The 20,730-nt window shown below is 43.0% G+C and overlaps 4 protein-coding genes across 17 annotated transcripts in view; 2 read left to right on the forward strand and 2 right to left on the reverse strand.

The window, feature by feature from the left end:
- Positions 1 to 3,154, forward strand: part of iqsec3a (IQ motif and Sec7 domain ArfGEF 3a) — a 35,418-nt gene extending 32,264 nt beyond the window's left edge. Inside the window, exon 14 of one of the 4 annotated variants that reach the window (XM_088406289.1) lies at positions 668 to 769. Coding sequence is in view for 2 of the 4 variants with exons in the window: in XM_088406286.1 (XP_088262412.1) it covers positions 668 to 1,168 (501 nt within the window). In the remaining 2 variants the exon portion in view is untranslated. Of the gene's footprint in view, positions 1 to 667 lie in introns of all 4 variants that reach the window. The other 3 variants (XM_088406288.1, XM_088406287.1, XM_088406286.1) reach the window with 3 other exon arrangements.
- A 149-nt stretch (positions 3,155 to 3,303) lies between these two features.
- On the reverse strand, positions 3,304 to 8,461 carry slc6a1l (solute carrier family 6 member 1, like). The gene is made up of 16 exons (XM_088406298.1): positions 8,274 to 8,461; positions 7,811 to 7,873; positions 6,965 to 7,325; positions 6,773 to 6,904; positions 6,596 to 6,696; positions 6,415 to 6,524; positions 6,056 to 6,188; positions 5,708 to 5,842; positions 5,523 to 5,626; positions 5,321 to 5,445; positions 5,146 to 5,258; positions 4,791 to 4,922; positions 4,629 to 4,731; positions 4,462 to 4,562; positions 3,811 to 3,978; positions 3,304 to 3,733 (listed from the first exon to the last, which is right to left on the reverse strand). Exons 3-16 carry the CDS (start codon positions 7,203 to 7,205, stop codon positions 3,638 to 3,640), a joined length of 1,794 nt encoding a protein of 597 aa, XP_088262424.1. The 5' UTR covers positions 7,206 to 7,325; positions 7,811 to 7,873; positions 8,274 to 8,461; the 3' UTR covers positions 3,304 to 3,637.
- LOC148405406 (protein mono-ADP-ribosyltransferase PARP11-like) overlaps positions 3,628 to 20,730 on the forward strand; it is a 45,838-nt gene continuing 28,735 nt past the window's right edge. For 9 of the 11 annotated variants that reach the window (XR_015864182.1, XR_015864178.1, XR_015864179.1 and 6 more), the window contains exons 1-10: positions 3,628 to 3,967; positions 4,550 to 4,668; positions 8,241 to 8,319; positions 11,789 to 11,921; positions 12,009 to 12,154; positions 12,486 to 12,833; positions 13,628 to 13,790; positions 15,195 to 15,370; positions 16,838 to 16,988; positions 19,144 to 19,437. Coding sequence is in view for 1 of the 11 variants with exons in the window: in XM_088406306.1 (XP_088262432.1) it covers positions 19,321 to 19,437 (117 nt within the window). In the remaining 10 variants the exon portion in view is untranslated. Of the gene's footprint in view, positions 3,968 to 4,532; positions 4,669 to 8,240; positions 8,320 to 11,788; positions 11,922 to 12,008; positions 12,155 to 12,485; positions 12,834 to 13,627; positions 13,791 to 15,194; positions 15,371 to 16,837; positions 16,989 to 19,143; positions 19,438 to 20,730 lie in introns of those variants that run through there. The other 2 variants (XM_088406306.1, XR_015864180.1) reach the window with 2 other exon arrangements.
- On the reverse strand, positions 10,284 to 18,610 carry LOC148405407 (sodium- and chloride-dependent betaine transporter-like). Its single transcript, XM_088406297.1, has 16 exons — positions 18,569 to 18,610; positions 18,168 to 18,370; positions 16,826 to 16,960; positions 16,066 to 16,206; positions 15,833 to 15,950; positions 15,173 to 15,226; positions 14,693 to 14,822; positions 14,239 to 14,373; positions 12,694 to 12,797; positions 12,492 to 12,616; positions 12,026 to 12,138; positions 11,823 to 11,960; positions 11,625 to 11,727; positions 11,462 to 11,562; positions 11,239 to 11,385; positions 10,284 to 10,974 (listed from the first exon to the last, which is right to left on the reverse strand). The coding sequence occupies exons 2-16, from the start codon at positions 18,355 to 18,357 to the stop codon at positions 10,813 to 10,815; spliced, it is 1,896 nt and encodes a 631-aa protein (XP_088262423.1). The 5' UTR covers positions 18,358 to 18,370; positions 18,569 to 18,610; the 3' UTR covers positions 10,284 to 10,812.

A 20,730-nucleotide genomic window follows, 5' to 3' on the forward strand; every position in this document is an offset into this window, starting at 1 on the left:
TCACAGTCGCTCACAGCTCGGGTAACGCCCCCTGAGATGTCATGTTCATTAAATAGCAGGTGGCAAAAAGACTGCCCCCTGAGAATTGATTTATTTTACCGGCGGGAATGGGCTTTCGTACTTAGCGCACATCGAACATATCGTACACGTTTTTGTCACGACTTCCCCGTGAATTCGTTCAACCCCTATTTCCAAGTACGGAGACGAACTATAGAGAAGAAAGAATCTATAGAGGAGAAGAAAGTAGTTGTAATTTGACTTGTGCATCGTGCCTTGTTGCTTGTTGGACGTCTTTTGTGCTTCCCCTCCTCTTCTGCCAACCGTCTATGTTCCGGTTTCCTCCACCCAGTTCCTTGTGTCCACTGCCCTCCTCCCCCAACCCCCTCTCATAGCGCCACACAGTGGTTTGGAAGGGCGATACAAGTGCCCTCGGTGTCCCCTTTGGAACCACCGGGCTCACTCCCCCACCCCTCGCGCACAACTCCCATCATCCTCGGAGGAGCACAAGTAGCCCCCCCACGTGTGTGCGTGTCTTTGTTATGACTTCACCACCACCTTCACCCCCTTTCCTGCAAAAAATGAAGAATAAAGAGGGCTTGACGGATCGTAGCGGAGGAACCAGCTTGATAACATTTGATGCTGTTCTCTTGGCTGTTTTCTAAACTAGGTGTCAATTCACAACAGGCTTCAGACGTACCAGCTCAGCAGCAGTCCCGAGAGCGCGGGCCTTCTTAACCACGGGGGGGAGTCGCTCTTCCGCCCGGGGCTCGCCGCCTCCCCCCAGCACCCGAGCACCCACCGGCCACGCCCCCAACCCGCCGCCAGCGTGGCCGACCTCCGGCCCGAGGCGCTCATCCAGTGCCAGCAGATCGTCAAGGTCATCATGCTGGACGACGGCGGCCGCGCCCGCGTGGAGGCCTTCCTCGGCCACGCCCCCCAGCCCCGTCACCACCACCCGCATCACTACTACCAGCATTACCAGCTGAGCCAGTCGGCCACGTCCACGCCGCTGCGCTCGTCCGCCGCCTCGCAATGCGGCGGCGGAGACGGCCACCAACCCCCTCTCCCCCCGCCCCCGCCGCCTTACAACCACCCGCACCAGTACATCCCGCCGGACCCCCGCCTCAGCCTACATCGGACCCCTAGCGGCTCTCGGAGCATGGTGTAAATAGAATTTAATCAACCCCGCAATTTAACAGTACGCAGTGTACATATATGAAAGAATAAGAAAAAAAACTCTTGTATAATTATATTTAGGAAAATATACTTAGATTTGAAAAAGAACCAAGCAATGTCATGTATAGATAAGATTTGACTTTCGAAAGCGATTTAACATCTTTTTAACGAGCTAAAATTGTGGATGGACAAAGAGTGAAAATATCCACAACTGCGACTGCTGTGCCAAAAACTTCGGACTTGGATGAACACTTTGCTCCCATGCCTGCGTTTTTTTTTGTTTTGGCTTCTCCAGGAAATAGACTGCTTATATTCAAAAGACTTTCAAACGGAGTCGCACTGTGGCAGCCATGTTTTTCTTTGAGGGGACGATGACGCTTCTTCGCTTTTTCAAGGAATCTCCAATTTCCTCGTTTATTTTTTTTTCCCCGCGCGTTAGCTACCCACTTTCTGTGTGTTTTGTCCCCTTGTATCTCCCGCTTATCTTCACAGCCTGACATTTATCCCCCAAAGCAAGAAAAACAATGAATAAACAACAGCTTGCCGAGCTTGAAAATGCTAACGATGATAATATCCGGGGCATTATCTGATCCTCCTTTCCCCGAGTGTGGATTGTAAATATCAGGTCCTAAAGATGTCGGAAAGGACAAGCAGCCTCTTAATAATCACACGACCTTCACTCTGAAATGGGTCACTCGATGCCGTGGTCTTCATCTTTTATGCATTAAAAAATAAAATTCCCCAAGTGAGCTTGACAGCCACCAGGCAGATTTACTTATCTTGTGAACTCTGGGCGCCAGTTTTACTCACAGATCACATGGACTCCAATGTGATGTGTGTGTTCTCAAACCAAAAATAAGAAGTTCAACAACTAATCAAAAAATAACTGTTTAAAGACCCGAAACTCTTAAAATTTCAACAGGAAATGTTTTCATGAACATATCGTGCTGAGTCAGAAAAAGACTGCAAATATCCACAGTAATTTACTTTCACTTTAAAAAAAACGATCAATAGTTTTTCTCGACAAATCCCGCAACCAAATCATTGGAAAAAAAGTGCATGTTTGTCACAAAAGAGTCATGGATTAATCTACAAAATAGCGGAAGCTACAGTGCTGACCGGTTTCACGTTATGCATCCACTAGAGGGAGCTGTGCCAAAGGGAATGTCAACAAAACAATCAGATGCGCCGGTCAAACTTCATGAATAAAATAGAAGCGTCTGAAGGTTACGAAATAAAAATTGCAAATTGCACACCTCCTCATAATAAACCACTGATTTCGATCAATGCCAAGACAAATCAAATTTAAAAGAATTTAACTATAAATTAAATGTTTTGCACTGTATAAGGTGTACCGGCATACTGTCAGTACTGACTATAAAATAGAAAGAATACATTATTAAAATACACGCATTTCGATTCATTTTTATTGGCCTGAAAACAAAGTTTGAAAGTGCTTGTTTTTTGCATGTGATCCTCATGTATGTTTTGCTGCATGATTGAATTGTGTGAGCACCTGAACGGGAAACAAAGGGGGCACAGTTATTGTCTTACTTAAAAAAAAAAAAATCTATATATTGGATTATTACCCGCATTCAAGTGGCCAGCGAGGCACATGTCAGGTTCCCCCCAGGCTCGGATTATTTTGTTTTCTTGGGAGACGCTTTATATACGTGTATGCGTGTACGGGACATTACCATGGCAACCAATGTAGCATTTAGGGAGTCCCACGAGTGGCTGAATTTCATCAATGACAGGACACTGACCAAAGGGCTCTCCCATATATACAAGTGCACTGCTTCATGAATGACGTGATGAAAACATAATAGAGAATTTACAATGAATTTAAAAAAAAAAAAGATCCATGTTAATGACAAGGGAGTGTGACAGACATAAGCCATCACGCCCCGCGTTTGAGTTCCTCTCTTGAACTGTCTTTGAAGTATATCAAAATGCTATTAAATATCCTTCAAATGCATCTGTTTGCCATGTTTGATTTTGGAGCAGTATAAATTATTTACATCTAATTGTGTGCACTTTACATCAAGTTCAAGTATTTTTTTACAGTTCCCAACTAACAACTCGTTATTATCCTTTTGTTTCTTGCAACACATGGATTCCACATCATCCAGCACACTAGAAACACAATTTACTTACAATATGTTTACATGTCTAACAATGAACGCATTCAGTTCCAAAGACATATTTTTACAGTTTTTACAAGTTCAGGGGCGTCAGTTTATGTCAACAATCAAAGTACAAAGTACATACAAAGTATGACCTACGTTATCATACACACTCATATTTCTCATATGATGACCTACAATCACACTTATGGACAGAAATTCCTTTTCTTTAAATGTCAATAGTAAAATACAGCAAGGTGCTATACCCAAGTGTCAAATGTCGCTAAATCTGTCCTGACAGGGTGATTATAATTTTAGGGATGACAGAAAGCGCGCTAGACGAGAGCTTCGCCAACATTCCCTGTGTGCGGAAAAACATCCTGACCCGACGGCTTGTCTTCCTGCTGTGACGTTGTCATCCTCTTCCAGCGCTGAAGGTCACAAAAGATCAATGTTTATCGTTTCTATTAATGTGTCATTTCCAAGTCGGGGGAGAGTGAGAGCGTACCTCCTTAATGCATCCTGGCGTGATGCACAACATGTAGACAACGTAGCCTGGGATCAGCACCATGGACGACAGGGCCATGAACCAGCCAATCGTTTGCCCCCACACGGGGTACACATATTTCCCCAGAGTCAGGGGTGTCATCTCTACAGCACTGAAGGTAAACACACCCTGAAATCCAAGATGCTTGAATTATAAGCGGATCTGATGCTACAATGCATTATTTTTTTTATCTGAGTCTGAAAGATTGACCAAATTTCAACTCTGTCAAAACCTGACTAGCTAGCAGCTAGGCTAAGCTAACCACTTGTTGCTGTTATGGTGATTAACATAAAAAAATATTATTTGCAACACTGCAAGCCTGCTGGATTTTGGAATAAATGCAAACGTGCTAACCACATTATTCCCTTGTTAGCATTCCAGCATTGCTTTAAACAACAATTAGGTGAACCACTCACAGGAGACGTGGATAATATATCGCGATATTTGAATATATGTTTTCTGGAGGCTTCTGGTGATTTTGACAATAATTGCGTTGTTCTTTCTTTACCGCAACATTACCGGACATAGACATATTGATTGACGCCAATTTGACAGTGACAGATTGGTGTCACAGCTAGGTCGAGTCAATAAAATAATTTCCCGTCTGCTTACCAGGCAGATGAGCGGCGTGAAAAATTTCCAGCAGAGCTTCCACCAAACACAGGGCCGGTAGCCGATCATGTCTTCAATGTCCTTGTAGAACCTCTCGGCTCCTGCGCCGTCAAATGGATATCAGGGGAAAAAAGACAAGACTTTGTAACCGGCACGGCGCTTCCTACCGTAAAGCCAGGCGATGGAAATTGTTTCGAAGAAGACGAGGTAAAGTAGGCACATCCCGCTGGCTGAATAATAGTCAAACAGCTTGAAAACATACAGGCCACCCTGGAAGACACAGGGGGCTAATGTAGCATGTAGCGTGATTGTTTTGTCACGTCGCGTACCTGTGTGATGTTGGAGAAGCCGATGATGAAGGACACGAAGCAGACGACCAAGATGAACACCTTTTTCCGCTTCCTCAGCAACAAGGGATACTCATCCATCAGAGCTGTGATGAAACCTTCCACTGTGCAAAACTGATTGGATACGACAAGGGTCATTTGCGTTTGCAGTCAGGGCCACACCAACCTCGTCTAAAGGGTATCGAGAAGACCAAGACCTTTGGAAGCCGAGAACAACTACATTTTTCCATCAGGGGTCAAGTAAAAATACTTTGATTCCATGATGAGATGGAACCCCTCAAAAGTGGTCTTGGGAGCAAGACCGATCTGGAGAACCACAGCACTGTATTATGTGTACCTGGCTGTCCAAACCCAGCATCATCAGCATAGAGAAGAAGAGGATGGCCCACAGAGACGACATGGGCAGCTGCGTGACCGCCTGAGGGTACGCCAAAAATGCCAAGCCGGGGCCTACAAGAATGGTGAGTTATTACAACACTGTGCCGCCCGAGTCCAACACGTCAATCAAATACCCGACGCGGCCAGCTCCTGAACGGGCTTCTTGGTGATGTGCGACATGAAGCCCACAATGGAGAAGATGACAAAGCCGGCGAACATGCTTGTGCAGGAGTTGATGCAACACACGATGATGGAGTCCCTGAAGCGGACGACGATGCAACCGTCAGGCGAAAACAAAATGGCTAGAGTCATTCTAAGGTTGTGATGGCGCTGTACTTGTAGACGTCGTTATTGTAGCTGTTGTAGCTGCCCAGTGCGATGAGTGAGCCAAGGCCTAATCCGTAGGAGAAGAAGATTTGAGTGGCGGCATCCAGCCACACCTAAGACATGTGCAAATACCTTATTTATCACCAATGATTAAACACACTGTGTTGAGTCCATGAATATTTGGGACATTTTACCTCTGAGCTGATGAGCTTATTGAAGTCTGGGGTGATGTAGAAGCGGATGCCATCGACGGCTCCCGGGAGGGTGACCCCACGGAAGAACAGGATGAAGAGCATAAAGTAGGGATACGTAGCTGAGAAATACACCACCTGAATTGAAGGAAGAGTTGAAAATTAAAGGCTCTTTTTGGAAAGTTTCGACTCTGCGGTTCTAATTAACATTCTGCGACATTTCCCCCACCTTGTGCTCAGCGGTTGACATTTACCAAAGTAAATCCTCCAATGAGCAAAGGTAAAAGTCCAAGATGAATTTTGTTTCATTTGCACCTGTCAAATGTACAACTATTGTTGTAAAAGTCTGACCTTCCCCGTCCACTCCACTCCCTTCCAAATTGAGAAATAGACAAGGACCCAAGCGAGTGCCAGGGTGCCCACCAGGGGCCAACGCAGCTCTCCAGGCTCCTCCAGACCACTGGACAACTGGTGCATGTTACGCCTGCGAAAATACACAAAAGAGATGTTAAATCTACCAGAACTTGGTTCCCTGGCACTTAAGTGAGTCCTTTGGTAAGTACTCTTTGCAAAGTGAGCAGTAAAGACAAAAGAAACCTGCAAAGGTTACCGAGACACCTTTACAATTGATGCCAAGACCCACACAAGACCACAAGTCTCTATAAAAGGCAAACTAGTTTGGCCTCTGATGGACAAGGCTTAAGACTCACTCCCAGAACTCTGTGACAGCACTGGTCAGGTTTGTGGTGTCCTTCAGGCTGTAGTTGCAGAAACACTTCTCGGTGTTCCAGGGATTGTCACAGTTCTGCCAAGGCAGCTCCTTCGCACGTGGAAACAAAAGACATTACAAAACCGAAACGACAAAAGCCTCGGCTGGACTTCCCAACTTACTGCACCAAAGGAATTGAACAAATAGTAGAGGGCCCAGGCTATGATGATGATGTAGTAGATGTTGAGCCAGAAGGATAGCACCACTGCGGCCAGACCGACCCCTAAAGACACAACGACAATCAGCCAACTGCACTGTTTTCGACCTACGTGTCGTTGAAATCTTCAGCCCGTATTTACCCTTCATCATTGGCATGAGCTTCCACACTCCCAGACCTCCAACGGAGGTGAACTGTCCCAGAGATGTCTCCAGTAAGAAGAGTGGTATTCCAGCAAACACCAGAGTCATAAAGTAAGGGATCAAGAATGCGCCTGGTGAGAATGAGAGGAATCAGTAGTGTGAAATTGGAAGCTTGATGTAAAAGAACCTACCTCCACCATTCTTGCCACACAAATACGGAAATCTCCAGACGTTCCCCAAGCCGATGGCGTACCCAATGCATGACAGCAGGAAGTCAAACTTGCCCTTCCAGCTCCCTCGGTCGGGAGGTTCCTCTTCTTTCTTCCCTTGATCTGCAGGGGGCGCTGCGTGCTCCATTTCCTCAAAGGGAACCGCTTGTTTGACATCACTCGGGGAGTTTAAGTCCACCGTGCTTTGTCCGGTCTTGCCCATAGTGAGACCGCCGCGTGGATTCTTTGGGGCTCTTTGGGGTAGCGAGTCCTTCTTGGGGATTATGTTCTCCAGGTAAGTGTTGTTGTTTTTATGGAGTAGAGATTCAAATATACAGAGCAGCTATGAACAAATCAGACCAAATGTTAGTAACACGCCTGACAATTTGTTAACAGATTGTAGAAAAAAGGCATTTTAGTGGGTGTTTTTTTTTTTTCGTGTTTGTATTTTTTTTTACAAATGTTACGTGTTATGGTGTACGCGGCTGTTGCACCACGAACACATCTCACAATTTGGTGAGAAAAAGTAGACTAAATTTTAGATTTTAGTGGTCCCGCAGATGGTGTCACTGTTGCAGTCTGCCAGCTTCAACCAGGTCATAGTCCCACACCATACTGTTTGACCTTATCCGATTCAATCAGTCCAACCACCACCAGGTGCAACCAATTACCAGCCCAGTATTTAAGTCCACCTGATCCTGCCGGTCTCCGCCAGGTCGTCGTTGCCATGTTGAGCCTTCTCATTATCCTTCTTGTTCTGCTCACCTGGATTCTGCCCGACTACCCCCTAGCATAACTAGCCTTAAATCAGCTGTACTCCACACTTACCTGTTTATAATTTGAAACTCTTTCCGATGTTGGTGCTTATGCTCCGCTTTCAAGGTTTCACTGCTGACTTCCACAACTCACAGAGAGGAAAGGATTTGCCGATGAGTAATTGGTCTAGAAAATGTTCACAACGCCACTTTTCATTTGATGACTGCACTGAATGTGCAATCACATCGATGCAATATTTATAGGTCGATGCTTATTGATGCTCATGAAAAGACATTGTGCAGTGATGCGGATGATCCGCACTTGAATTTTAGATGACTTTTTAATGAGCAAAGAAAGTAGTTGCATTGAAAAGTAAAATCAATCTGGACCTTGGGAACCTCCATTCTTTTGGAAAATGACTTTCTCCTGCATTAAGCTAAAACAGATTTTGATTTCACATCATTTAAAAAAATGTTATTCTGATTATATTTGTCTTTCTCAGCCACGCGCTAACACAAAAGGAAGACTGACCTACCTGCAAAAGATGTCCGCCTCATCAACGTCTTCAGTTGATCCACAAGGTAAAGAAACCAAACACCTGTCAATTTGGGCTCCCTCGTCAGGCCCACGGGATGCGTTCCGCTTCCCGACAAGACCTCGCCGACGTTCCGCTTACTTTTTCTGCCGCATCGGCGCACTGGCGGTTGTCCTTGTTAGCCGCGGCTATCGAGTGGCCGCTAATAAAGTTCGACCCGCGTGCCGGCTTTGATTACAGCTCAGTACCCGGACCGCCTGAGGCCATATGGGATATGCGGATCACACACACGCGCGCAGCGGTGGCACATTGTGTGTAGTGTGTGTGGGTTTGACACCCGTCAGCATAGTTGCCATGGTATCCCCCCCGACAGAAAAGGCCCTCATCTCAGGAAGAATTTGGGAAAAAGTGTCTTGATGAATCAGACCACAAAGTCAGCACATTTGGTTTCCCGCTACAGGTTTTGGATCCACCTCATCATTTGTTGTCAAATTAACTCATTCAATGAGAATCCAGTAAAAACGAATCTTTGCCGTATATAGTCGTCAACGGCAGTGAATGTGTTTATTTCAAAAAGCAACAGGATGAAAAATTCACAATCTCGTTCCAAAACAACGCAGGACAGTAGCATGATAAAATTTTTGTTTGTAAAACAATACATAACTGCATTAACATTTTGAATACAGAACATGAAAACATTATTGCTTCTATTTAATAGATGTTGTGCTGCTCCTTCTGCTAAGCTCGTTTTGGCCGCATGGGGGCAGTATAATACACACAAATATAACTCAAATGTTTAATAACAGCATCTGATTCACTTTTTATATTTAAAAACAAAATACTTAATTGTTGATTAATAATTAATGCACAATTCAAATTCTTTAAATGAGGTACCTTATGCCCAGATGGCATTTTTGCACTTCTGGTTATTTTCTCTGTCAGCTTTATGATATGCATGATGCTTTATAGCTTCAAATGACTTTCAATTCACGGCTGAGCATCGAATTTCTTGACTTATTGATAAAAAGGAAAGCATTTACATGTGAAGGTGTCGCTAAACTTTAAATGAACCTCACTATTTTTCATAGCCGTAGCTCCGGTTATTGTTCTATTGTCTGTCCACATGTGTTTCTCCACTATTTGTGTTCAAGTTTCCTTCAAGACTGGTCAGTCAGTTCTCTTGTATCTCAAGGCGCCGCCGCAGTCTTATTAATTGCCGTCGTTTATCCTCAATGTCAAGGAAGAAGCCAGGAAGTCTGAAAGTGAGAAACAGTCGCCCGGTGCTTCCAAATGTCGCCGCTTGACAATTGTTCGACGACGTTTAAAAAGTTTGTCGTTCATGACATCACAAGACACCGGCCGTCACTTTGACTTTCATTATGTTCTCGGCGGCGGCGCCTCCCAGAATGTAATCACCCCCCATTATCTTTGCCAGCGACGCTCGGGGGAATCAAAATTAAGCTCCATCGATCGGCAGCCTAGTAAACACACTGATGGAAAGCGGCTCTGACAGCCGCAACCCGGGCGGCCGTCTCGGTGCGAGATAACGGCGATATAGCGGAGGCCTCATTAAGAGCCTTCAATGGGATTTCATCTCGCCGTTTGAAAAGCTCATTCACACATCAGCGCGCCTGTGCATTGTGAGGAGGCTCATTCGTCTTCTGTTGTGGAAATTGAAGATAAAAGGCGCTTTATGTTTGCGTCGCTCGACGGGAAATTATATGTGTGTTCGTATCGTTCAGGGGCGTCAAATTCGTTTGAGCTTGCGGGCCGCATTTTGGAAAATCTATTCCCAAGTGCGCTGGACCAATAACATCACGGTGTGTGTGTATATATATATATATATATATATATATATATATATATATATATATATATATATATATATATATATATATATATATATATATCCCAAATAAATCAGCCCAAAGAGCTGCCGTTGCTACGGTAACCCAATCAAAACAATCAGACTCGGCAACGTAATAATCATGTTATTTATTAAAATGATAAAAAGTCAATACAGTACATACAGTACACCTACAAGTGCACAAAATGAGGGTTAATCGTTCCCTATCAACTGGGGCAACCAAACAAACAGAATCGTGCGCTCGTCGAATGCCGCTTCGCATCACACACACATGACCAACCTTTGGCAATACGCGCACACACACACATTCACACTAAACAATCAATACGAAAAAAAAATGTGACGCGCTGTTGTTATGCCACATGTGCGAGTACGGACACAACAGACTGCATCAGAAATTTGTAGTTAGTTGGAAGCGTTATTTGTTTATAATACAGACTAAATATACAATACAATGTACATGCAGTATCGTAAATTTCCATTCAAACGTTCAGTTTTGAGAATTCCAGAAAATCAATACCTAACCCAACATACGTACTGTACGTAATGTTCTCAGATTTATTTATTTTTTTTTACGTAATCTTCTCTGGGTTATCGCTGCTAGTTTACATACTGTAAATATTACATAACCCTAACACTAACGGTTGGCAAACAACCGCCTTTTTTTTTTTTTTAAACGGCACTGTATTCATCCATTGCCGGCTTCTCATCCCCTCCCCTGGCCGTCCTTTGTTGGGCAGGGCCGCGGACGACAAGGCCGCACAAAGTCAGGGTGGGGTTGCGAGGCCGAGCCTGACGCAGCTCGCTGGAAGGCGTCGTCATGTTGTCGGGAGTCTGAGTTTACATGGGAAAACAATGTGAAAAAAATGTGCATTTGGTTCTGTAAACATACACGTACCTCCAGTATGTCTATATTTTGATTTTAATGATTTTACTTTGAGTCTCGTTTTCTGAGTCTAGTTTCTGAGTCTAATTTCTGCTGACGCTGCTCGTTGGAGGGGATCATCATGTTGATATGTGCTGACATTGTGGTTTGGTTCTGACCTTTTTCACCCGATACGTACCTTACTTTATTCAAGCTGTTCGGCGGGCACTCACCTTGCACAACGTGACAAAGATGAACACCGGGATGCAGATGAGCGGCGTGAGGATGAGCAGCGAGCCCAGAGCTAAAGCCCACCTGCCCATCTGGTAATCATACACCATCAGCCTGTGCGTTTTGGTCAGGTCGTAAAACATGGTGGCCTATCGCCACCGACGGGAAGTCAGTCAGGCGGACACGATTGCCGCAACAGGAAGTGACCGAGAAAGACGACCTCACCACGCAGAGCAGCGGCGTCACGAACAACCAGCAGTACTTGAGCACGGGCAACGGCCGGTATCCGATCATGTCCTCGATGTTGTCCATAAAACGATCAGCGCCTGCGAGTGATAATTGATTTCATTCAAGTCGCTCTGGATGAAATAGAAACGCGGGCACCTACCATATACCCAGCCAATGACGACACACTCAAAGCTGGCGATAATGAGCAGACTGGTCCCGCTCCCCCCAAAGTTGTCAATCAAGTGGAAGACTATGATTCCTCCCTTTAAGAAAAATTTAATTATATATACTTACTGTTTTTTTTTTTCTCTCATTTACCACCAGTTGGCATTTCCCATTTTCCCCACTGACTGCGTACTTCCGTGACGAGGGGCAGGCCCAGCAGAAAGCAGATCACCGCAATCACCAGAACCAGGACCTCCCGAGCGCAGGGCTTCCTCAGACGTCTGGGGAACAGGTCGCTGATGGCCGTTGCTAAGCTCTCCACACACAAAAACTGCCAAGAAAAATAACTGAGCTTTTATTTGTTCATTTTTCAAAAAAGGCTTGATTGTGGCGTACCTGTGTATCCAGACCCAAGAAGAGCATCATGACGAAGAAGAGCACAGACCAAAAAGTGGAAGCAGGTAGCATTGTGAGTGCCTTGGGGTAGGCAATGAACGCCAAACCTGGACCTGGAGGAAGCACGGGGTAAGACATTAAATACCAATACCAAATATTTTGTTACCCTCCTTAACTTGATTTGTATATTTCTGTACTTCTGCTTTTACCAGTTTTAGACTCTTAAATCTCGGCATATACCCGAGTATTGACATTAGGGCTGAAAAAAAAAAAAAGTTGACCAAGTTGGGTAGTTAGCTAATTACAGACAAAATAATCACCTTTTTACAGCTAAAAATGGCTAAATAAACCGCCTCTCCCTTTTAAATGTCACAGTTAGTTAGTTAGTAGCTATTTTAAACATGACTTGTAAAGCACCCATCCAGTATTCTGCTACTCTTGCAAAATCTCAATTTCGCAGACCCACCGCTTTGAGCGACGTCCTCCACCGGCAGGTCCAAGTTGAGCGCCATGAAGCCGAGTACGGAAAACACCACGAATCCGGCAAATATGCTGGTGGCGCTGTTCAGAAGGCACAGCGCCACGCAGTCCCTGTCGTGGGAACACACACGTTTTAGTCGTCTTACAACATGAGGAAGTGCCGGTGATAATGACGCTTCATTTTGTACCTGTAGCAGTTATTTTTGTACTTGTTGTAACTTCCGAGAGAAGTCAGGACTCCTTGGCAGACGGCGTAAGAGAAGAACACCTGCGTCCCCGCGTCCACCCAAACCTTTGACATGGAGACAATGAGCAACAAATGCACACGGTAATTCCCCAAATATGAGGCGCACCTGTGTGTAAGATACACCCTTAATTTTTCGGTCATTTTTGTGAATAGGAAGTTGCCTAAGGTACGTCCCTACTAACAATCCGAGCAACATTTTCACATCGTCTTCTGCGTGAATGCTTTCCCCCCTGACAACACATGGTTGCCATTAGCAACGGGCACCAATAAAACGGATGCATTTTACACACTGACACATGGCCAGTTCCTTCACACAGAGGAAGCCGTTATGTCCCCTATATATATTTTTTTTTAAACGTCATCCTTCTCGGCGCCCACTGATTCACTTTGGACTAAGGAGACACATTCATACATGTGGAAGCAGAACCCAGCCAGATGTTTGATGCTCACAAAAAAAGGAGGCCTCCAAAGAAACAATGTTACATAATGTCCCCAGTTGAAGATGTTACAAGTGTTAATTCCAGAGCTCTGTGTGACATCTGCTTTGATGAATTGACGAAATTCGACTGAGCCAGAGGAAGTCTGCACGGGTATGACCCCCACGGGGTGATAAACAGACGACTCCTGACGCCTCGCTTTCAAGACAGCAAGACTCCACTATAGTATCCACTAACACATGTTGCTATTGTGCTCAAGCATACCAACCATCCAGCTTGGCGCGGCCCCGAATTCCTCCTCTGGGATTCGACATTCTTCTTCGTACTGACGCCGTGCATTTTCTGACCGTAAAATAAAAAAAACTTTGAAAGCTGGAGGCGGTGCGCTTGACAAATCACAGCTCACTCTTTATTTCTCTGTTTGTTTTTCTTATTGAGGACGAAAGCTTGGGAGCGGAAACGAGGCCGCAGGAAGAAACAGATAAGGACTACTTCATGTGCTGGACTCTTTAAGGGGCCCTCATCTGGGGCTTCAAGAAAAAAAACATGTGAACGCCACGCTCCATTAGTGCAATAGTGTTGAGACACTGAGGCCTGAAAGGTAAAAATACAGAGCACAATGAGCACATTCTGAATACATATATATATATATATATATATATATATATATATATATATATATATATATATATATATATATATATATATATATATATATATATATAAAATGTCTGTATATATTTATAAGTGTGATAGCTTTATTTTGATTTTATTTGTATTCTTAGTAAAAAAAAATATTGTTGTACTATATGTGTTAATAAATAATAACAATAATACTTAAAAAAAGAATGAATGAATATGCAACATAAGTACACAGAGTCTTGGAGTTAAGAGCATAAAAGCAACATAAATCACACATTCGCCATGCTGAAAAGCGTGCAAAACAACATTTTATGCTCCTTTTTGCCTTTAGACACAATTAATGTCATGTAGAACATTTATCACATACTGTACTTGTCTCTTCATTTCATTTTGGGGGTTTTACTTACATCTATATCAGCCAGCTTCCTGAAGTCAGGCAAGAGGTAGTATTTCAGACCGTCGCCGGCACCGGGGAGCGACACCCCTCGGAAGAAGAGGATGAGAAGCATCAAGTAGGGGAACGTTGCCGTGAAGTACACCGCCTACAAAATGCCAATATTTGAAGGTCCTTCGGTGGTGTTTTCGAAAAATGACATTTGCATAATTCTTGCCAAGAATAGTTGTGATGAATGGGAAAGAGCAAACGTTAGGAGTCTAAACTTCGGAATGCTTTTTATCTGGTTAAGTTGAGAAGTCACCACCTACTGGACTGGGGTGGAAAAGCATCAACTAAAAGAGGTGACCGAGCCTCCCTAAAAATGGCTATTTGAAACCAAAATGGCAGACTTCCTGTGTCTTTTGAGGCATGGCCCCTTGAGAGTTTTTCGTGGGTCTGCAAATGATCCAAATCTGAATGCACACCTTTCCCATGGATTTAACCCCCTTCCAAATGCAGAAATAGCAGATGACCCAGGCCAGCAGCAGGCACAGCGCCAGGTCCCAGTTCACTCTGCCAAGGGACATGGACTCGGACATCCTCAACACACGATTACTGTACAGGAAGAAGAGAAAAAAAATGCACATGTAATTCAATAAATCGATCAATCCAACATTCCGCAAAGTGCAAAGCGGCGATAAACAGAACCGGCTGTAGAACATGCCGATGTAATGTGTGCGGCATATGTTTGGAAATAGCAGCTGGATCGCATCAAAATATTTAAAAGCGAGGGCAGTTTTGTGCAACTTTCATCCATGTTTGCTTTTGGCAGGGTCAAAACCAACCACATATGAATTGTGAGGAATGTATCGCAAACCTTATGAACCAAAAGCCGCTTATGTTTCCATTGTTCTCTCAAGCAAATTGTGCAATGCGTGCAAAGGTGTGTTTTTTTTCATTCTCACGTCCAGTATTCCTCCTCGGCAGACTTTCCCATCAGGAAGGATTCATTCAGGGATCTGCAGAGGTCCAGCAAAGCACACAAAGAACAAGTCAAGGACGGTCCCGAATCAACATTTACCACAAATGCGCAGAGGTGGACGAGCGCAGTTTCCCGGCGGGACGTTTTGTGAATCGTTCTCATGCGTGGCATGCGGATGACGGTATGATGCGACGAATGAGCCTGCTTTAAGGAGTGGGATTGAAAACATTACATTAAAAAAAAAAAAATCCAGTTTTTAAAATAATCTCTCAGGTCTTTCAAAAACTACCTGAGTACGTAATGATTTTCAATCCTAGCTGTGCAATTAAGAGTCGTCAAAGTAGGAAGCTTTTGCTTAGAAAACTCACAAGATTTGCACAAACAAACAATCAATCAAATTTGATTTGTATAACCCTTCCCGGTCCACTTCATGATATGGATGATGCTTTATCTATTAACTTTCATTTTACAGCTTTCAAGGGTTAATCGCTTGACTCTCTTGCCGTCTTAAAGGAATTTGAAGATGTTTCCGAACTTTTGACTGGTAGCTTTTTTTTGCTCGCGTTGGAATTTTTCCCATCGGAAGATTTAAGAAATTGGACCTGAACGAACGGGTCAAGCCGGAGGCGAAGAAGCGACTCACATATCGGTGATGTTTACAAAGTAGTCGTAGGCGCTGATGTTGTTAAGGAAGGACCAGTTGGCATCGGGGTGGAACAGATGTGGGTTGGCATAAGGGCTGATGCGGTCATGACAGTTGTCTACAAAACCAAAGCAAAGATTTGAGAAAAGGAGTCTTTCGGGAAGATTTAGGGAGTGTTTCGTGGGAGAGCGCAGGCCCAGCTTAATGGAAGCCAGATGCTCCGCGCAGCTTACCGGTGTTCCACCAGTTCTCACATGTGGACCACGGCAGGGGTGTCTGGAAGGAGTTGAACAGGTAGAAGAGGGTCCAGGCCAGGACCACGATGTAGTAGATATTCACATAGATTACGATGATGAGCGAGGCGACGCCCACGCCTGGAAACACAGAGTTTTATTTAGAAAAGAAGTCCCCGACCGCCGGTTTGCGGCCCGGTACCGCTCTGTGGATCAACTGGTACCAGAAACGCAACCGAAATAACGATGCTTTGGAACTGATTTAGTTTATCCTTCACAGGTCATTTATTTGTGCTTTATTTGGCTTGTGCTTTGTTTTTGGCGCCTCCTCTGGCCGCTGTTGATATCATATTTTGTAGTGGGGAAAGACGACTTAAAGATCGTGTCACGTCCTTTCCAGTGAAAAATTGTGGATCCGTAATTGGTCGTTTTGAAGGATTTATTTCTTTAATCTTCAGATATATTTTACACGAGGTGTATTTTGATCTGCTTTGTTTTTTTTGACACGTGAATGTCGCGATGTCCGAGAAAAATTGCGGATCCCGTAACTATTTGGCACAGTCCGTTTTTCAAAACTACAATAATATCAGTGCATTACTCATGACTATTTCTTGTGAACAAACACCCTTTTAATTGTGCCTGTCTGTTTGTCACATGGTCCGCGTGTTCACCACTAAAGCTTGCAGACCTTCACTTATTCAACAAATCCCAGCCTTGTTTGACTATTCTACTTGTTTTTGGGGTTTTTTCCCCCTCTTACCCTGGAACATAGGGCAAATCTTCCTCCAGGCGGTGACGGTGCTCTGACTGGTGTACTGACCCAGTGCTGTCTCCAGGAAGAAGACAGGGATCCCGGCAAAGGCCAGGAATAGGAAGTACGGGATGAGGAACACACCTACAAAAAATAATAATAATAACAAAAGGCAAGTTTTTCAATTGAATATAGTACTTACTTTGACGAATAATTGCACAGGTATGAATTGAAAATCATTGCAGGTCATAAAATATTTTTTCACATCATAAAGCTTTAACAAGATGTAAAACGCTGTTTGGTGGGCAAAACTTGCGTACTTTGAATCATTTAAATTGTAACATAAAATACATCTTTTATCCTCTGCTAAGAACAATTATTCACACAAGTGTCAGGAATTTTAACCATCTCTATGTATAGCCATACTTGTGTATTATACTGCCCCCAGCTGGCTAAATCACAGATGCAAATTTTGCTATTCATTTTCGATACGCTAACACACACTCCTAAACAGTAGGTGGCAGTAATGCACGTATTTGTTTTTGCAACTGCCAAGAAAGTCATGCAGAGTGAAAATCGATTTCGTGTTTGTCATGTGATTTAAAAGTGTATTTTAAGAGGGTTAGATTTGGGAGATGTACCACTGGGATAAAGTTTAATATGGTCTCTTTTTTTCTTTTATTACATGTCCTTTAATATTTAATGTTTTCTCAAAGTATACTGTCAAACGCTTTTTCAATACTATACAACGTTTTTCCTTGGTAATACAGTACCAATCAAATGTTTGGAAACATCATGCCTTTTTTATAGTATATAATAATTTAAATTTTGGCATTATAAAGAAAAAAGTAATGTAATTATTTGATTATAAAAGATTATGAAAACAGGAAATCTTATCATTTAGTTACTTCAATGATAACATTGCTGTCTAGAGAACAGCTTTCCACATTTTAGGATTTTCTCAGTCAGCTGTATGATGTGGATAATGCTTCCGACCTGGACTGACTTTCAGCTCATAACTGAAAGTTGGATTCCTTAAAGTAGACGTTAAATGCCTGGGTAATAGCGTTGCACATCTTAGGATTTTCTCAGTCAGCTTTATGATGTGGATAATGCATCATGAGCTGTAGTGACTCAGTTGATGGCTGTGAAATTTAGATTCTACAAAGTAGGTCATGCATTTGCCCTGTTATCTTATTGCAGCTTACACTTTTCCACATCAGTGGTACTTTCTCAAAGCTTTGTGACTTTTGCTATTGGACGGTATCAAACATACCAACATCTTGAAGCCATTTCGGGGAACAATCAAGATCAGCACTCCCCCACACTCTCACACTCACACAACTCTCACCTCCACCATTTTTGTAGCACAAATAAGGGAACCGCCACACATTTCCCAGGCCGACGATTACTCCAGTCACGGAGAGCAGAAATTCCCATTTATTGGGCCACTGCCCTCTAAGTGGACCCCCTTGGTCCGCGTCCACTTTGTTTGGATCAGATTGTCTCGTGGGACTCCCTCCGGGTGTTTCTTCAGTCATGGTGTCTCCAAATCTGCTCCATACACAAAATGAACATCATTCCGCTTCTCATAAACTTCAATGTTTTGTCATGGCATCTCATTTGAAGAGCTATTATTGCTTTTTGAATCGGCCCAATTAAAAAACAATTAGCAACCCCAGACTGCAATTAGCAGTTTATTAAAGCAAACAGAACTTGTTCTAATTTCTTGAAATGAGACATGCAACTCACCAGTGGGCTTTGCAGTGAACCCTTGCAGGAAAACTCCACAAATGAAGAAGTGGGCAGGAGTTAAGAGGGAGAAAAGTCTGATTCTCAAATGGGGTGTGTCTTTTGGAGGATGGAAGAAACTTAAGAAAGGGGCGAAAATGTTGATGAATTGGGGTTGTTGTCATCATGCATGAATGTTTTGATTGTGAATAATGAGGACAACTTAAGAAGAAGATCATTCAGTCAAGAACTAAGGGCCTTCTTTAAAACATTTTTTTTGCTATAATGTGATGCATTACTAAACACTAGAAAGAAACTAATTAGGATAGAATGGTTATTGTTTGCCTGAATATTAAATCAGGTCGCGCAATTGCTAAATGAACCGTGCAGGTCGAAATCGGGGTAAATAGTAAAAAATGTCACTCGTCGCCGAGTGAACCGTGCAGGTAAAATTCAGGGCAAATTAATTATGTTCAGCGACATGTGATTGGTGCCTGATAGCATGACGTAATACCTATAAACATCTTAACCAGGAAGTGAAAGTGGAAGTCAAAAACGGGAGATTTGGTTGTTAATTTCCTTTTTTTTTATGGCAGCAGATGACTGGAATACTGACGCCGCTCGAGGCAAGACGTTCCGCAGCGAAAGGCGTCATGTTTGGACTATTTTTCCAGCATGGATCGCTCTAAATCAAATAAGCTCCGAGCCCCCCCTCCCTTCGACTGGCGGTCATCGATGTGTTGTTTTGGCATCCATTGTTCGACATTAGCGCGATGCTAGCCACCAGAATGGCCGAGGATGAGTCCCCGGAGGCGGAGGAGATGGACACAATGGAGCCCAACTGGTGTTGGTTCTACCTGGCCGAATGCGGGGTGTGGCACATGTTTGAGGTACTGTACTGGACAACACACATGAGTCCCCCCCCAACAACATAATACATTGACATACGGGTATTTTGTGACGTCACGTCAAGGTCCATGTTTGATATTTTTTGTTTACCTACCAAATGAAGAATGATCGCGATCGATATCAATTTCGATACCACCTGGGAAATGTACTTTTCGCATTTGTTTACACCAATTTTTTTGACAATTTTGTCCAACATATTCAGAATTGAGAAAAAATATTAATGTTAATTGTGAAATATGTTTTTGAAATGTTCAATAGGAAGTTTGTTGGAAAAAAAAAAAACATCTGCATGTTTTACAAAATAATACAGCAAGGAACAAGGCATTTTAATAAATGTTTTATTTTCTGATCCCCCCAGGGGATCATTCTTTGTCAATATTTAATATTTTATTATGTGGGGTTTTATTTGGGGCACATCCATCTCACACTTATAAAACAACAACAATAAAACAGGCTTCAAATGTTATTTTATTTGAGGGAATTTTAATGAACGTCAATGAATGCATGCATAACCTTGAATATTTTTTTCTGGTGGCAAAGATTAATATTATCAACGTGCAATGATTTCCATCACTATACCATAGACTATTTTTCTTTTAAATAACACTTTTTTAAAATCTTGAAAATACAATACCAGTCAAAAGTTTGGAAACACTGTCGAGTTCATTCTTTTTGTTTTACTTTCATTATTTGAAAACCTCTGAACTGTAGATCAATAGTTAAAGAATTAACATGATAAAGAAACATAACTGGAATTGTTAGATAAAAATAAAAATGGCACAACTCCAACTCTTGTAATTTGGGTTTTTGAAAGTAGACAGTTATTTGTCTGGATAACTTTTTTATTTTTTCACATCTCGGTATTTTGATTTTTCCAGTCTTCTTGGTGATATGGAATCATGCTTCAGCCCTGGTAAGACTTTCAGTTCATAGGTGGGCAATCTAAATTTTACTACATATTTGCCTTTATAGCAGCTTTCCATATCTTGGTATTTTCTGTCAGATTCTGTCAATAAAAATGGATGACCCACATGATATAATCTTCTCTACAGCCTTATACCCAACTTATTTTTCTTTAAAATACTAGCGCCACCTAGTGGTTGAAAAAAAAACCTTTTTCTGCCTCCGCGGACCCCACTTTGAGAACCACTGGTTTATCTAACCAAAAACACTAAACTGCTGGAAATTAACTCAAGTTATTAGCAATTAGTTATGATATCAGCAATTTTATGATAATACCTCGATAGCAGTGATACTAATACCAGCTCAAGAAT

This window comes from Hippichthys cyanospilos, chromosome 22 (assembly GCF_059441005.1).
Source record: "Hippichthys cyanospilos isolate Australia breed blue-spotted pipefish chromosome 22, RoL_Hcya_1.0, whole genome shotgun sequence".
NCBI lineage: Eukaryota > Metazoa > Chordata > Actinopteri > Syngnathiformes > Syngnathidae > Hippichthys > Hippichthys cyanospilos.

Bases quoted from the DNA above. Each gene is read 5' to 3' on its own strand.
- slc6a1l (XM_088406298.1), bottom strand. From the start codon at position 7,205: ATGGGCAAGACCGGACAAAGCACGGTGGACTTAAACTCCCCGAGTGAT. The intron at 4,732-4,790 runs GTACGCGACGTG...TGTGTCTTCCAG, and splicing joins GCTTCTCCAACATCACACAG to GGTGGCCTGTATGTTTTCAA. The intron at 4,563-4,628 runs GTAGGAAGCGCC...TTGACGGCGCAG, and splicing joins TTCCATCGCCTGGCTTTACG to GAGCCGAGAGGTTCTACAAG.
- LOC148405407 (XM_088406297.1), bottom strand. From the start codon at position 18,357: ATGACTGAAGAAACACCCGGAGGGAGTCCCACGAGACAATCTGATCCA. The intron at 15,227-15,832 runs GTGAGTCGCTTC...GGACCTCTGCAG, and splicing joins TTTGTAAACATCACCGATAT to ATCCCTGAATGAATCCTTCC. The intron at 10,975-11,238 runs GTGAGTGCCCGC...ATGTAAACTCAG, and splicing joins TCTTTGTCACGTTGTGCAAG to ACTCCCGACAACATGACGAC.